This window comes from Bombus pyrosoma, linkage group LG1 (assembly GCF_014825855.1).
Source record: "Bombus pyrosoma isolate SC7728 linkage group LG1, ASM1482585v1, whole genome shotgun sequence".
Classification (NCBI taxonomy): Eukaryota; Metazoa; Arthropoda; class Insecta; order Hymenoptera; family Apidae; genus Bombus; species Bombus pyrosoma.
In genome coordinates, this window is record NC_057770.1 from 8175508 (window position 1) to 8192416 (window position 16909).

Here is a 16909-nt window from a genome sequence, read left to right on the forward strand (position 1 = left end):
TCTTGGAGCGCGGCCAGCAACCGTTCCAATGATAAATAAGAATCCATGTTTAATCGCTCGAAAAAGCGTTCGCGTAACAACTTCACCGAAGAATACTATTGCTTTAGCGGATAAAGTAGGTTTTCAACGCAGATTAGAATTTGAGCGATATATCAAACGTTTAATCCTTTCACTGGTCGGACCTAAAGATCCTACGGGCGCAATGAGATTTATATTGGTTTACTTTATATTGGCTCGCAACACGAAGGCACTTGATTCTCTGACTATTCTTTTAGCTAACTGAATTATAGAAATCCATTGCAGTTGTATTAACGTTGTTTCAGTTTGTAATCGTTTAACTTTTAAAAAGATCGCTTTAGTTGAATACGTGGACAGGTGTTCACTCGTGATATGACGATACAATGAGACAGTGAAAATTATATTTAATGGAAATTTTTACTCTAAGAGTATATCGATTCTATATGTTCAATTGTCAGCTAACTTTGAACTTTGACTCTTAACTTTCATCCTAAGAGATTAAATTAACAATCATTTATTCTTGCACTCATCTCTGTACTTTAATTTTTATCGCTCGAAGACATTTCTAAAAGATATTCAAACACATTCATCCAAACTCTCGTCACGTATCTTTTGTTCGCATTCCAACTCTATCTCTCTAACTTTAACATTCTGGACTCTAAAACACGTATCTTTCATGCGCAGCTCTATCGCTCTACTAAACGTTCTCAACTTAATATAAGTTCTATCGTTCTTGCGTGTACGATATACATACGAATTTGATATTTAACATCTCCGTAATTACAATTATTTCAACTTTCTCGAATAAAGAAATTCCTTGGTTCTAAGATAGATTGAAGGACACAATGGACGAATAATCCTTCTGAAGTCTAACAGATCTTCCCGCTTAACCTTCCGTACGATATTTTCTCGAGAAACAGTTCGGCCGAAGAAAAAGCCACGTTCATTTCTCTCGCAGAAGATTATAGCATCCACCGAATTGCATTAAACCGGCTGATTCCCGGGGAACACGTATCCTGGCAGCCGTGCAATAAAAGCAAGAAACGATGAGACCAGGCTGACGCGTATTTGACGCGCGAAACGACTCAAAATTAATATCTTGTCATCCGGATATCTTCGCGGAGCATAATCGCGAAGCCAGTCATTCACAGTCAAACTTTCTCCATTACGGCCTCGACGTAAATATGTACCGTGGTTAATCGCCTTTTCCGGAAAGTTTTGCTCGTAGCGACGAGCCATTCTATCGGTTTGTCACTCGTCAACGATGCCATTGTGCCCTGCTATTTCACCTCTAACCTCCTGACCCCTGCGCCCAGTAGCACCCCTCGCGACAGCTAACGCTTTACTAGCTGCTCGCAGTCAGCTACGTCGATAGATGGAGCGTATCCATAATGCGACGAGCTTAGCACGCGCGTGTTAGGATCGTCCCGGTACAACCGGGCAGATTGAGGCTTAGAGCGACGGCAAACAGCATCAATTTGGCATTGCGCCACCACGCACGCTGATGGATACACGATAGGTGTGTATACACTGGTCTCATACGTGTACTGGTCCTTACGAATACGTACTTCAGACGCGCGTCCTGCACAGACCGTTTAATTAAGCTGATTCCAGGCTAAGATACGTTTACGTTCCTCTCGTGTACTTAGTGCGTTCTTTTAGATACACTGCTGGCCATGAATGTTGGGATAGTTGGATCTTCCTACACCGTTGAATTAATATTATAAAGATACGTTTGCGTTCCTGTCGTGTACTTAGTGCGTTCTTTTAGATACACTGCTGGCCATGAATGTTGGGATAGTTGGATCTTCCAACATCGTTGAATTAATATTAACAAATTTCACGAGTAATAAATCGCACATTGTCTTGTGTTTTTACATTACGTCGAAATTTCTGGTTTGTTCTGTGAAAGGGATTGACGACTGTTAATTAATATAGCGATAGGAAGCTACTATTGTACATACGTATGCAAAGAAAGATTTACGTACTTGTTATTACGTCGCAATCCTTTGTATTTCAATTTGTCCATCTGTACAGTTTTACTTATACAGTTGTATAAAAATCACCAGTATTGCTGTAAAAATTCTAGTTCGATATTATTATTATTACAAACGATTAGTTCACATAACTAACGAGCACACAATTATCATCTATTATTTTTTCTGTCTAGCAGTATTTGCATATTTTTCACCATCGACTCTATAATTTAAGATTTATCGTTATTTACCATTGTTCTCTAATTGAAATGCTATATCAATATATACAAACAGAGCAACTATAACCGCGGGAATGTAGAACAATCGTAGCAATAGGAAAGGAATTGTTAGTGATCGATAATGCGTTTCAGGAAATGTGCAAACAAAATTTACTAGTATCAGTAGCAATTTGTATCGGATGGTATTGTGCATACGTGTTGTACACTGACTGCAATGGAGTTCGAACTAGGCATTAACTAACGTGTGACATTACTGAACTACTTAATTAAATCGCTTCAACGTATGAATGCGCCGTTGCAGAGGGAACAAATGTCGACGCCTACGCAAATCGTATCACTGATTGATCGAACAACTCTATTGTTCGAAGGAACTTTATGATTTATAGCGATCTTATTATAACGCGGCAGCGCATTGATCAAAATCGATTAGAATCGTTGGAAACGTCATCGTTTTAATTTATTCACGATGAGAACGTATGCAAATAGGAAGATGAAAATAATACAGAAAGCTGGATTTCACGATTTAACGCGTTTCGAGGTGAAAATACAACGATAACGTATTCTATAATTTACATTTATTGCTCTCCGTCTTCTCAATTATACGTGTTTAACTAAATTGGCGATCGATCATTTCTGGCAATGCACTATATCGTGCTTACGGAAATTTATAGCTAAAATTGGATACTCGTAATGGAAATTCGCAGATTACTCGTGCTGCGTGCGTACGGATTACGCGCTGAAACTATATGTATATGTACGTAGTTCGAAACTGGCATTAGTCAAATGTAGATTTAAATGCATTTAGAGCTATTCCATTAAACTGATTCTATACAAACGCTACTAAATAGGGGAAAACCAAATATTGATAATCGCGGTGATATTTGCTAACTGCATTAATACTTGACACTTGCCGCTAATGATCGCTACGTCAAGGGATAATAAAAAAAAATGTAATTATTATTACGATTGTTGTTATATTTGTAATGCGTTATTTTCATGTCTTTACAACGTTCGTAATTGATATGCTAATTGAACTTAATTATATTGGAAAATAAAACGGAGAGAGATACATCGAACTTATAAAACATATTATAACATAAATATTGTCATAGTTTGTTAAAATTGATCTTGAGCCATTATTGGATGTTGTCAGTGACACGTTTCGTAATTAATTTAATTAAACTTTATGTTTCTCTATAGATTACATTTGGTTAAATGATCATTTGACTAAAGGCAGTCAAAGATTCCACAGAAATTAGTTGATCCGTCGTTTAATTTCTAAATGGCTTTTGAAAAATCGTTCGTGTATTAAAAAGGAGTAAGTAAAATTGAAAGAACAAAATGTGCGAAGACCTTTCGTGTAATATAGCGATGATTAGCGTCGCACATGTACTGTATGCAGGAAATTGCATAGGAAATTACATCTTTCCTGTGAATACATCCCGCATGAAGTAACCGAAACGACTACACTCTATGTATTTAACTAATAGTTGATGTTTCGAAATTATACACGGGTATAAAATATTATTTATATCAACTTGTTATAACAAATATTTCTATCTCTTTCGATAAACATGGGAATGGAAAAAATTAAGTAATTTACTAATATAGATTTAACAATAAATAACTTTTCGAATAACATTTTTATTTACTAATTATAATTATAGTATTTATATTTCTGGTTCTTTATTAATGTTACTTTGCCTTGTAGGTTGTATAAATTATTTTTTCATCTTTTAAATAGTACGAAACAGATTGGTAAAAATTATAATACATTTCTTATATATAATGTACATATTTTACACATATAGGAGCACAACTACCACTTTTGTCAGAAATTATGGGTAAATATGAAAGCATTCGTTCGGAAAACAGCGCTTATAAATGTACCATAATTCCTCGAACCATTCTTATCCTTATAGCGTATGGAAAATCAATAGAATGTGAATCAAATTCTTCTTTAATAGACTGTGAAATCAAATTGAAATAAATTTCAAAGAGACCATGTCCCGTTACCACTGAACTATTATTTTAAAGATAGTACAGAAGAATATAAATAGCCGTAACCAATTTATGTATTTTTATTCTTATATTCATCATCATGCTCCTAATTATGCCTTATGTTTCATTTACTTTGCTTTCGACAAGTAGCGTCACGAGATATATATATCTGATTGATCTACTTAAATCTATTGCTAAGTAAAATACATTGTAATTAATAATATTTCAATGCAAGGTAAAAAAATTTCGCTCTTCAAGAGAACTGCGGTATGTGCAGTTTCACCAGCAAAATTCGCTAAAGATATTTTCATTGATCTTACTAAAAATTCCAGAAATATTAAAGGAATTAAAAGAGAAAATAATTCAAATCATTTGAATAATTCTATTTGAAAAAACTATTCAAACGCATCCCCCTTCTAATCTGCAAATTTTAAAAGCCGTTTCAATATCAAATGCAGAATACCAACCGCGTGCCCTAAAAATTAGTCGGGAGAAACCAAGATAGCGAAGGTCGCCTCCCACCCTATGCAAAGCACTTTTGCCCATGAAACTATCGACATTCGTTTTCGCGATTAGATGCGGTCGCGTGATAGACGATGGCCAGCAATGAACATGATCAGCAAAGGACCGCCTCCAGAATATCGAGAAAATCCGAGGATGAACGTAGCAACGGCAATTCCGGCGTTATCTACGCTCGTCTAGGGACAATGCATCATGCATCGCGTTGCCGTTGCTGCCGTTGCTGCCGTTGCTACCGTCGTAGGAGCCAGTGCTGGCAGTATACCATCGGCCATAGCGCAGTTTGAGCTATGCATTGGCCAATATGTCGTTCATCCCCTAAATCACGACGATTTACAGTTGAACACGGCAGCGTTATCGATGCTGGTTCGTCTGTACCTAACCTTACGCTCTTTCGTTTGTCACACCATTGACGAATTAAAAACTGCCATGTGGGGGAGGGGAAAACGGCCTCGAGACGCGTGTACACAACTCGCTTGCATTTTTCGCTTCTCCCTGTTGCGACGCTTTGTTCCGACGCGACCGACCAACAGTTTATCCGTATTTTGTTCGGACAATAACGTGTCAAAGATAGCGACCGGCAGACAAAGGGGAGAAATAGCTGCGCGCTGTTAGGACCGAACGGAAGAACGGAAGAGGCCGAGGCCGTAACAGTTTGTTGCGTTCCTTCGGATCTACGGCCTTCGACTTGCGTGCGAATTGAAACACACTCCGTTCTTGATATTAAACGTTTCTTCTGTTCGTAAAACTGTTCGTGTTTCCGTGAAATAAAACGTTTCCTTGCGAAACTGTCGCTCGAATACCTTCTGCATTTATTTAGATACATGAGATAGTCATGTAGAAAAGGTAACACGAATTTAATGATCGTGTAATATCTATGCGATGTCGAAGACTTGACGACAGTTTCACTCACGTATAGGGTGTTCTAAGAAAACGCATGACGTACACGTCGTAAAAGGTTAATCGAAAATATATTATACAATTTTTGTTGTAAGCGTATATAAGGCTCCCTTGTCAAGGAGATCGATTTCGAAAATATACCAAGCATGCGTATACTTTGCTCGACATTAATAAACCAAAATCAATAAACTGATGCGTACCTGGTACGCGATATTTTATATCGATAACAGACCAGTAGGATAATAATTAAGAAGTATACATTTAAACACGAGCAGAAAGAAATATTGCAAGGAATCAAGTGTATTTGATATATCTTCAAAGTCAATTTTCACAAGGAAAACTTACTTTAAGTATTAAAATTTATTTCATTTGATCCTTCATTTTGAATTTATTTTTTGTCAGTAATACTATATTTCATGCGAGATTTTGCATACTGAACTTAGTATTTTTTAAGACCGAGCACGAAGATACTTTTAAACGAAAAATCTCTGTCGATTGAAATATAATCAAATTCTATCACGTCTTTTAATAGTTACATTTCAAATTTATAGTAGTGGCTGTATAAAAGCGTTGGAATTTTTCTGGCTGATTAATTAACTATAGACAGCTACAGACACATTTTTGAATCCAATTTCTACGCTGTCGCTCTAGAATATTTGATATGACAAATGCAGGAATATTTGATTACCCTTTAGACTCTATTATTTTTGGAATTAAATCTATAGCTTGATATGTCCCCGAACGTTTTCTGTAATTTCGTAGTAGCTAAAAATTTATCGAATATGATTTGTACCGCTTCGCTTGGAGGAACAATACGCGGACAGTGATAAATCACAAAATATTTTAGTATTTGTCAATGATTTATTGAACAATGCGATCGTAAAATCGTCAATCCGCGGATAAGAATTATTTGCACGTCGTGGTGCCATTACAGACGAAAAATGAAACGCCGTCACATTTCGTTTTTATCTAAAAATTATACTTAGCCGCGCCGATAATGGATCGGGGCAAACCGTCACGTGTAAAGCTCGGCCGCGTTCAATATTTTAAATTGTTTACTCTTCGTGATAGAATCCAAAATTCTCTGGCCGGCAACTGATTGCACTGACTGTGGCTCGTCGTTCCATTGGCAGAGACAATTTTTCGCCATAGAGCAAGCATTCACTGCGTTCACGCGAGAACGTTCTTGCCAACAGAACGATCAATTTATCACAAAGTGCTTCTATTATGCGTTCCACAATACACTTTCGATTCCGTGGCATTGTTACGAACGGACCAGAACGAATCGTGAGACCAGCCACCGGTAACTGAATGCATCGTGAAAAGGCGCCCTCCATTCCAAACAAGCAGGTTAATTGAAGTAGGGCATCAATCGTTTCGAAACGTCATTAATTAAGAAGTTGATTATCGTTTGTCATCGTCTTGCGCGTTATATGTTTTGCATTTACCGACTATCGACTATTTCACCAATTTCTCCCATCGTCCACAAAATGAGATTGCGTCTGTCAAATTTTGATACTTTGTTTGCTTAAGGAAGTTAAACTTGAAGATTATGAAAGCAGTTTCGACGACAAATTTCAGGTCGATAGAATTTAAACGTTTCTTCGCAAATTTTATTATACGAAGAAACAAAAAGAAGAAAGAAAATTCTTTGATAATAAGTAGGCGTTACGGCAGTGAATCTTACGGCTCGTTTTCTTTGGTGAATCGATGGCTAATATCTTGGTAAAAATCGCAGCGATACCTGATACCATTGGTGGAAAAATTCTCTCGCCAGAAACAATTGACTAAATGTCCCGACGAGAGTCAATCTGGTTCAGGTCCCACAGGAAAGCTTGGTAACTGTTTATTACCGGCGGCGAGAAATAGAACAAGAATCACGAGGAATTGGAGGGATGAGATCAGTGGTGAATACAAATGTGAGAATTAAACGTTGATTGGCCGCAACTCGTTCGACTTTGTGTGATGCGTTGGTTGGATTTTAAATCGATTTAAATTAAAAGATATTATTTTACATTCGTAGCTTTTTTCCTATTTTATACGATCCTCTATATTACTCTTTTATCTAAACTAAAATCTATATTTGATTTTTCTTGATAGTAAGGAGATCTTTTTAATTATTCTGTAGTATTTTATATAATACTATATTTAATAATTTAATTCCGTTCCTTCTTGTCTGACCTCTTCATACAGAAATGATTCGACCAATTTAATATAAATTGAAAATAGATTGAGTAGTTGGTTGTTAAATATGCTGACAATATGCTGGTCTTTTTTAGTTATGCTGCTATTAATGCCAAGAAGTATAATAGTAAGCCTAAGGTAATCTCGCCATTAATTTAAACCGGTCACGGTAATTAGTAATCACGATTACGTAACTGATGTTGCCACTCTTCCGTTTTGACAAATAACAAATTATCTAGGTTGGCGACGTTTCGTTATGTACAATGTCCGTCATTTAATTTTATCGGGACACGCCGGATATCCATTTAGAAAATTGTGCGTGTTAAAAAACAAAAGTAATATAGAGGAATGAGCGTGGGTGACAAACATTTCCTATCACGAAGCACGCAATGATAACCATAACAGAACTATATTAAAGAAATAGACGCAACACATGAGATACCGCACGCAATCGTGCGTATATCACCGGCAATGAGAACCTAAAATTAGCCTGTATAGAAACAAACTTTGCATGCAAAAAAAAAAAAGAGTATTATCTAAATGCTAAAACTTGTGACATGATACGCTTTTAAAAGTGCTTTTCGCGTGTCGGTAATAATTTCATTTTATTCGAAGGTGTGACTCGTCTTATGATATATATGTTGTATTACAGTAGACAGCTCTACTTTCCAATAATTTAAGTAAACCAGCAAAAACGAACTTATAATCGAGTGAATCTTCCAAACATGCTATGCTAAATCATAGCCAACTAATATTCGTAGTAAAATGCTTCTTCTCTACTTTCGAATATAAAACTTTCGAGTATGAAACATATCTTTTATTTCTTTTCCCCCTTCGGATAGATACAATTTAAATGTTAAAACCGCTTTCTTATTCTTGCAATTATTAATCAGGATGCTGTTCAATTATTAAGTAGGAAAAACGGTGGCGCACGTTCTATCAAATATTGACCACTTTCTCTCCATTGAATGTCCCGAAAGAAAAATAACTTTCAATTTTCTTGATCGTTCCCCGGGTATTAATGGCCCCCTGCGGGAGGGTCGAGGGAACGTGACGTGATTGTAAAATCATATGTAACGAAAAAAACAGGTCACGAATACAGAATGGTCGCGTGTCAGCTGCGTGGTGACCCATATTTCTCGACGAGGAACGTAAGCCAAGTCCAAGCTTATGGGCACCACGTGTGCATCGATGCACCGCTAGGTCTGGAAGCGACCAACCAAACCGAGATTCAATTCTGTTCACCCTGCTAGGTTTTCGCCGCATGGAGAATTAATAGAGGTTTCTCTCCGTATTGGTAACATGGCTACCATGCTCTGATCGTAGAGGGTAGGTACATACGTTTCCTTGAACGTGGACGCGTGCGTGCAAGTCTCAAGGGCCGCCAGTAGTCTCTCTAAATCAACGTTTCACAGTTGCCTCGCAAAATTAAGGAAATCCTTGATCTACGAGCCAACCGTTTCTCGATTCTTGATCTATGCCTTACGGGATCGCTTCGAACTTTTGTGCATCCCTCTTCGCATTGTCCTGCTTCAATGGAACTGACTTCTGACCCCGCTCCCCGTAGCAGTCGCATTCCATTCTTACCCTTCCTGGCCGTATAGAAATGTCTCGTAAGTTCAACTGCGTTCGTATTATACGAATCGCCCAGTGATACGTATTGCGACCAAGAAAGTCCGTGCTGAAATTGCCAGTTTATCTTGCGACCTGACGCAACGTTGCGCTTGTCCCGATGCGCTGTACATCAACGGAGATTTGTATACGTTCGATTGTGGCTCGATCGAATGGTGCACGGTCGTAAAAACTTGAGATTGCCCCGTTTCAAAGCCAGCTATTGCGGTTTCCTTTTTCTAACGTGATGGCAAACCGTGACTTAAAACTGCTTTGTAATATCGGTTGCACGGTCACGGTTTTTAATCGATCTCATCGTTTTACAGGACTCTAGACAAATTAAAAACCCGAGTATTAAAAGCACTCACTGTATCGGAGATAATTGAGTTTAAAAAAGGAAAAATAATACGGAATATAGAAATTGCGAAGACTTGATTTGACAGTGGAAGAATTTTTAACAATTCAGTAACGGCATTTTTACTCAAAATTATTTATTTATTCATTTATTATATATTGTATATTGTGATACCAAAGTAACAATTTTCTTGTCACTATATTTTACAGGTTTTACGAATTGTACGATGATTCGATTAATGGTAAATTATTTGAAACTTCTAGATGCTAATGAAGATGACATTCCACTGCTTAATTTTAAATTGTACGCAGTTACCTTTACGGCTAGCATAGCAAAGATAATGTTAAGCGTAGAATGTTTCAAAGAATGAGTTCCCCCTTCGCCCACAAGAATCTAACTATACGCTAATTGTAAAACTAAAATCCTTAGAGTTCGGAACTGTCATAATCCGCGACAGTGTTGCAACAACATAATTGCTAATGAATACATGGTGAGAAAGTGAAGGAAAGCAACATCGAACTTCGAGTTTCAATCTGCGTACTACGTTATCGCGCATTCAAATCCGCTATGTAAAATTTAATATAAAGCGATCCAGGCTAATTAATTAATTAATACACTACGTCTTTTCTCTACCAGAGACAATTTTTGGGGGGCAGGGAATTCAGGATTCATAACGGAGATTGATTCGTAAATATTAGGATACTTGTTAATCTTATAGAAGATGTGTCAATTAAGCCAAATTATTATGGAAATGGCTTACTTGTTCAGAAAAATTTTAATCACATAAGATAACGATTAAAATGTACAGTGAATATTTACAAAAACTGTTTCTAGAAGATATTATAAAGTTAAAAATTATACGTTGTCCGTCATAATGCGTTCATCTGGACTCCGTTAAAAATATTTAGGCATATTGGTATATAAATGTATCAATGGATTTTTAATAAATCCAATAAATTTAATAATTTAATTTAATTTTTAATAAATTTAAATAAATATGACGACGCATTAAGAAAGCCGCAAAATATCACCAAAAATAACTGATCAAACAGACAATATTGACATATGCGATAAGTCGATTTCCTTAGTTAAAGATTAACAAGAAAACATTAAGCGAGACGCTTATAAACGTTGCATACACGCGCATAAGCATTGCATGCAGCCGACACCATAACGTGACTTTGGTAGTAGCCTTATTTCACAACGTATTCACGTTTTCCATTGGCTATATCCCACGATCGTAACGATCAGCGTGATAATAATGACGTTTATACGTTTATACCTAGCGTCGACATTGCAATCGCAGCGAACATCGATGACGGTGGCGATAATAAAGCTGTGCCACAATTCCGTCGTCAACTGAGAATCATCGTCCTGTCGGAAGGTAGAGGGAAAGAGATAAAGAGAGGCTTGGCAGCAATAATAAATGATGCCCCATTGCCGCTGCTTTATTGAAAATCCAGTTTCCCGCTTAAACGACCCCGAATAGGTAGGTGTGTCGTGACTTTTGATGCCGACGTCGAATTTTTTCTGACCAGCTAACTGTCAAATGTCACTGCTTCCGTTCGAGTCTTGCCCTCGCTGCAATAATTTTTTTTTAACTGATAAGACTAACACTGCCGCGTTTAAAAAATTGAAAGAGCCGTTTTAGCGTTTTCATCGTGCGTTTGTATAAAATGTCGAAACCAGAACGATAACATTGTATTTGGTTTCGATGGTTAAATTAAAAATGAATGAATTATCGAAATATCAATTTGCACAAGCGTCTGTATGTTGTGTACGGTGTATATGTGAAACGTAAATCTTTATTAAACATGTAACAATTGAATTGAAAGTAGAGGTTTCTACAGTTTCTACATTGCTAAGGCAACGTGAATGCTAATCGAGGCGCACATATTTCAGATTTTATCTTGAGAGATTTGAAACTGGATATCGAAGAATAAATTTCTATGCGAAAGATGGAACGTTCGTTTGCAGAAATTATTTCAAAGATATTGGCAATATTAGAAGCTGTTAAAAATTGTATTTCATTGGATTTCTCTTCTGAAAGAGGCAAACTTCTGTTGCCTCTGCCGATCGCGTTTGAGGCTAATGTTCACAATAAATTTTTATACAGGCAGACAGCTAATAGAAAATTCAATAACGTTCCGATGTGGTTCTATATCCACCTTAGTGCAGGTCTCTTCATATAAATATGACAATAAATAGTACGAGATATCGTTGAAAACGCACGTCGCTATATTTTATCTCCGTCCTCCGTTCTTCCATTTATTTCCGTGTCGACATGACTGAACCATATCAGAAAGTGATATAGACACGAACGCGGTAGACTGCTAGAATAGAAGCTGTTACGTTTCGAGTAATAATTTAGTGGATATCTTGTCTAGAAACTCTCTGTCTGAGAATCTGGTGAAGAATGTTCAACGAAGATCATTTGTATACGAAAATGATTTATGCGCGTTTGCCGGGGGGAAATGTTTCGTGCATCAATAACGAAAAGTAGAGCAACCCTTGGCAATTTGTAAACAACACAGTGAATAAATTTTATTATTACATGACGCATAAATTCAAATCTAATTATAATAAATTTATTCTTTGTTAATGCGATACAACCTTTAACAAATGTTATACACCTAATCTACATATACCTTTACGCATGAAAACATTTTACGTTATATTTTCGTCTCGTTCGATCGTGTAAAATCACTTCTTCTTCTATCCTTACCAAACATCCTGCATAACAAAAGAGAAAAGACGCAGGCTTTCCGGAACCATAAAATTAATTCGAATATACGAGTCTATCAAAGAAACAATATTTTGAACAGTCGAAGAGTATGAAAAACGTGTTCGCAGTATCAAATTCGAAGCACGAGGCTGGAAACGAAGCCGTCGGCAAAATAAAGTTTTGTCAATTTCCTGCTGATTTCCTAATAGTCCGAAGATCCCTGTGTGATGTGATGGTGTCGGCAGTGGAACGCGGAGGGGAAGATGACGAGGTTCGGGCTAATTCACGAGAATGGGCCACTGTGTGTGCCCACCGGAACCTCCAACCAGTGAGGATAGACCATCAAACCGATTGTAATCAGACCACCCTCCGTTTCCAACGCTCCCAACGCCTACCTTGGCCCTCTATACTTTCCTCTGGCGAAATACTCGGTTCGTAGTAACTGACGTCCGGACCGGGTAGCTCCTATAGCTGTAACTCGATTTTCGACTACTCATCCTGACCTACCCGTTGCCGAATAACCCGCGGGAGGTGATGAAATGAGTAGAAGGTAGCGAGTAACAGAAGGGACAACGGCACAGAGGATATTGGCTAGAAGAAAATGTTTATCCAGACCATTTTTCCATTTTCGATCATGGAGCGTTCATCCTAAGGAACAGAAGGAAAGATCGTCTTGGCTGTACGGACCTTAGGATCGTCCATCTGTCCGTCTGTCCTATCACGTATGCAGATCGATAGCCAATTTAACCGCAAGGGGCTCTCTCTCTCTCTCTCTCGCTCTCTCTCTCTCTCTCTCTCTTGTTCTTTGCGAAACGACAGAATCGAATCGAGCTAACCAACCGGATGATCGAGTTGCTTTTTGATCAAATTCAAATTCCTAAGTTGAAGTTGTACCGTTTGGTAAAGGTCTGCGAACAGGCGACCACGGCGGGGAAAAAAATGCAAATGGGGTCAACAAACCGGGCACGTCAATAGTAGAAACGGGGAATGTACCTTAAAACTGTGGAGCAAAGTGGAGCAATTAGGGATAGAGTAAACGAACCAGATTTCGCGGCGGCAAAATGCATATTCAGCGAACTCGGAACAACCGGGCCGCTGTACTAAATCGACGGTTTTACTGCGTCTTTCCTGCTTGGTGGCGCAAATATTATTTATTGCCTTACAAAATTTCCATAGCTTCACATTAAAGATTCCCATAACTCGTCGAACGGTGCAGTTTTCAATCTCGTCTGAGTCAGCGTTGAGCATGATCGTCTTTAATATGCGTGTACACTTCACCACAGAGTGCTACACCGCGCTGGCCTGTTGTGCCAGCTTCTCTTCGAATTTTGTTGTCGATAATGTATTCCTGTTCACGGGGCATCGCATATGGCCTCGATCGTTATTTGTATTGCCGTTTACGGGACTCGTTTGATGGCCACTGTCACCTAATTTAATATTTAACGTTGTGGATTATTATAATTTTATTCGTTGCCGCAGCTCGTACGAACTCATCCTATCGAAATCTATCAGTATCATCGACATCGAGCTTATTTGAAAATCAATGTTATACTTGCTGTTGGTAAATTCGGTTAAAGGAACGTGTTTGCGTATGATATTAATTGCTCGTTTACAACACTGTTCGGATTAATCAAGAGAGGTAGAATTATTCGAAAACCTGTGCGATCTTTCACCACGCGGCGTATTAGTTTATTAGCTTCTCTTTTTATGATGTTTGTCGTCGGATTCTGATTTGCTCGAATAAGCATATTCATTGTTTTTTCAGTTGTTTAAATATAATCCGAATCTTTGCTTGTTTCGAAATTGCAAAATTATTGTCTTTTTTCTACTCTATTTATCGATATTAGCAGTTTTCATTTCGGGATAAAAAATATTTTATGGGGCATGAACGAAGTATGAAACTTACAGAATAACGAAGTTGGTTGAAACAATTATTTTCCAAGCATTTTCATTGAAAATAGAATGATTGGTTAATTACTTTTTAACACATCCAATAGTATAAAACTAACGAAACAAGCTCTTAATTACAATTCAACGAAAATTGTTGTGATGTTTGTCGAAAGCAAATAGATAAAATTAAGAAAATTACGACTACTTTGTGTTTGGGGTTCTTCCACTACAAACATCATCTTTAATAACATCTCTATCATTTTGAAGACGTTCAAACCAATAAAACGACATGTGACATTAATACGTGATTAATACTTAACCACCGATATTAATACGACATGCAACTTCCTTGTGATTTCTTCATTTTACTCAAAATTTGCTCTTTTAATATTCTCTGGCAACAAAATTTCAAAAAGAGAATTATACGAACACGAAATGTTGACTAATATTTAACGGCGAACATTTTACATAATATTTTTATAAACACATTAAGTCGATTTCTGAAACATTATAATCACTCAGTACGTCAACAGAAATTCAGTCTTGTTTTTATTATTTTATTTTATTTTCCATTGCTCCCTGTATACTTTCAAATATCAAAAAGTTCTTTAAAAATATGTAACTTTCGATCGAGTGCTGCGTCTTAAATATTATTCTTGGTATTTTCGGTTTGCTTAACAAACACCGCCGTTCCACAAGGTAAACAGCCCTTAGAGCTTTGATGGAAAGATATTTTCGGTATCCCGTTATTTTTACACGACGCAATCTAGACGTTGACTTTCCACCGTGATTCCGCTTCCAATTGAATTTTCTTGTTGAGATACATAGCGAGGTCGGTGTTTCCCGGCGTTCTTTAGCGAGTTTGCATAACAAAGTAAGAACAGTCGGGCGCATTATTAGAATACACGGTATTTTATCTAATGTATATAGCGGGACTAGCCGCCGTTAAATTACTCTTGCAATTTTAATAGAAACAATGAAAGCATGTTTACCCTCGCGTCCAATTTTGTGCTCGCCCGCTGTTCCGCCGGCTCTATAACGCAAAGACTGGCTCGAATATTTAAAGACTAAACAATACTTTGCTTCTGATTTTCTAATTTAAAATTGTTTGCCAGCTGCCGAATATCCCGACCGTGAATTAATTCCGACTTTCGCAAACCGTCGTGGTTTTATCGGACCACAAATTCATCCAATTTTCCATGAAACGCAAGGATAAAGGTGTACACGCTGTATACGTCGCTGTTCCAGTGAATAAGTGAATTGTGAAGAATTTGTTATGTTTGTTGTGAATTGCGACAATCCGAATTTGTATTATCGTCTAACGATTAACAAAATTGTTATTTTTGACGAAATAGCAATATATCGTGGAAAGGAAAGATTACGTTTATTACAATACGAATTAATAGAATGAATAAGGTTGACTGACGAAGCTTAAATAAATCATGAGTTTTGTTTCTATTTGTGATAGAAAATGTTTTACGTTTTGGCTGCTAAATTCTATGTGTGCAATTTGACAGTTCGCATATTAAATAAGATATATGAAATATATCTTGAAACGTAACAAGGATTTAGATAGAATTATAAAATAAATGTTACTCCGACTATTCATATTATTACTATATTTTCAACCATTTTTATCGTTACGCTTCTTTTCAAAGAATTCTTTTTAACGATTTCACGTATATCTTTTTCAGAACACTACCACATATTCGTAGGAGATCTGAGCCCAGAGATCGAGACGCAGACCTTGAGGGAAGCCTTCGCTCCTTTCGGCGAAATCTCGTAAGTCCTTTTAATCTCGCTCATTAAAGACGACTTACCGTTCTCTTCGTAGTATACGAGTGATAATATAGCGATATAATGTGAACGCTGATTTTACGTGCATGCAACAATAACTAGCCGTGCTGCGGTTCAGAAACATTTTATACAGCCAAATCTTCCAATTGTCTTTATTTTTGTCCAGTGCACAGATACTTACATTATCATATATTACGGCTGTCGCGCATAATATGTACAAAGAATAATACGCGTAATTATTTTATTAATTATTAATTGTTTTATTACCTGACAGCGAGTTTGTCATTAGGAATTATAGTCATACGATAAAAGAAGAAGGATGATAATGTCTGAAACGTCTACTTTAGAGTCCTAGAAAAGGAGCAACAATTTCTAATCTTATGTTTCTTTAATTACCATTAAATCACGGTCTTATTTTAACTTGAAATTAAAACGATATTTAAATACAAAAAAAGCTACATTTTCGTTATTGATACTTAATATCAATATTCGATATTTTGCCAATCTTTAATAGAGAGTTTGTGCCAAAAATTCTTTTCATAGAAAGGTAGATTTGTTTCAATTTCTCCAGGTAGTTGCTGTATTATCGATATAAAGTAAAGATGAGACCAAGTGGAAGGAAGATTGTAACAGTAGGTATTTTCAGGATGGATACATTCTATAGTATACTCGAAATGTGTCAATATTCCTGGAT

At 37.0% G+C, this 16909-nt stretch overlaps 1 protein-coding gene across 14 annotated transcripts in view; it reads left to right on the forward strand.

Annotated features, from left to right (window-relative positions):
• The window catches only part of LOC122571105 (nucleolysin TIAR), a 582639-nt gene that overhangs the window by 428331 nt on the left and 137399 nt on the right, over positions 1–16909 (forward strand). For all 14 annotated transcript variants that reach the window (XM_043734405.1, XM_043734425.1, XM_043734455.1 and 11 more), the window contains one exon: positions 16113–16200. In XM_043734405.1, the coding sequence (XP_043590340.1) occupies positions 16113–16200 (88 nt within the window). The remainder of the gene's footprint in view (positions 1–16112; positions 16201–16909) is intronic.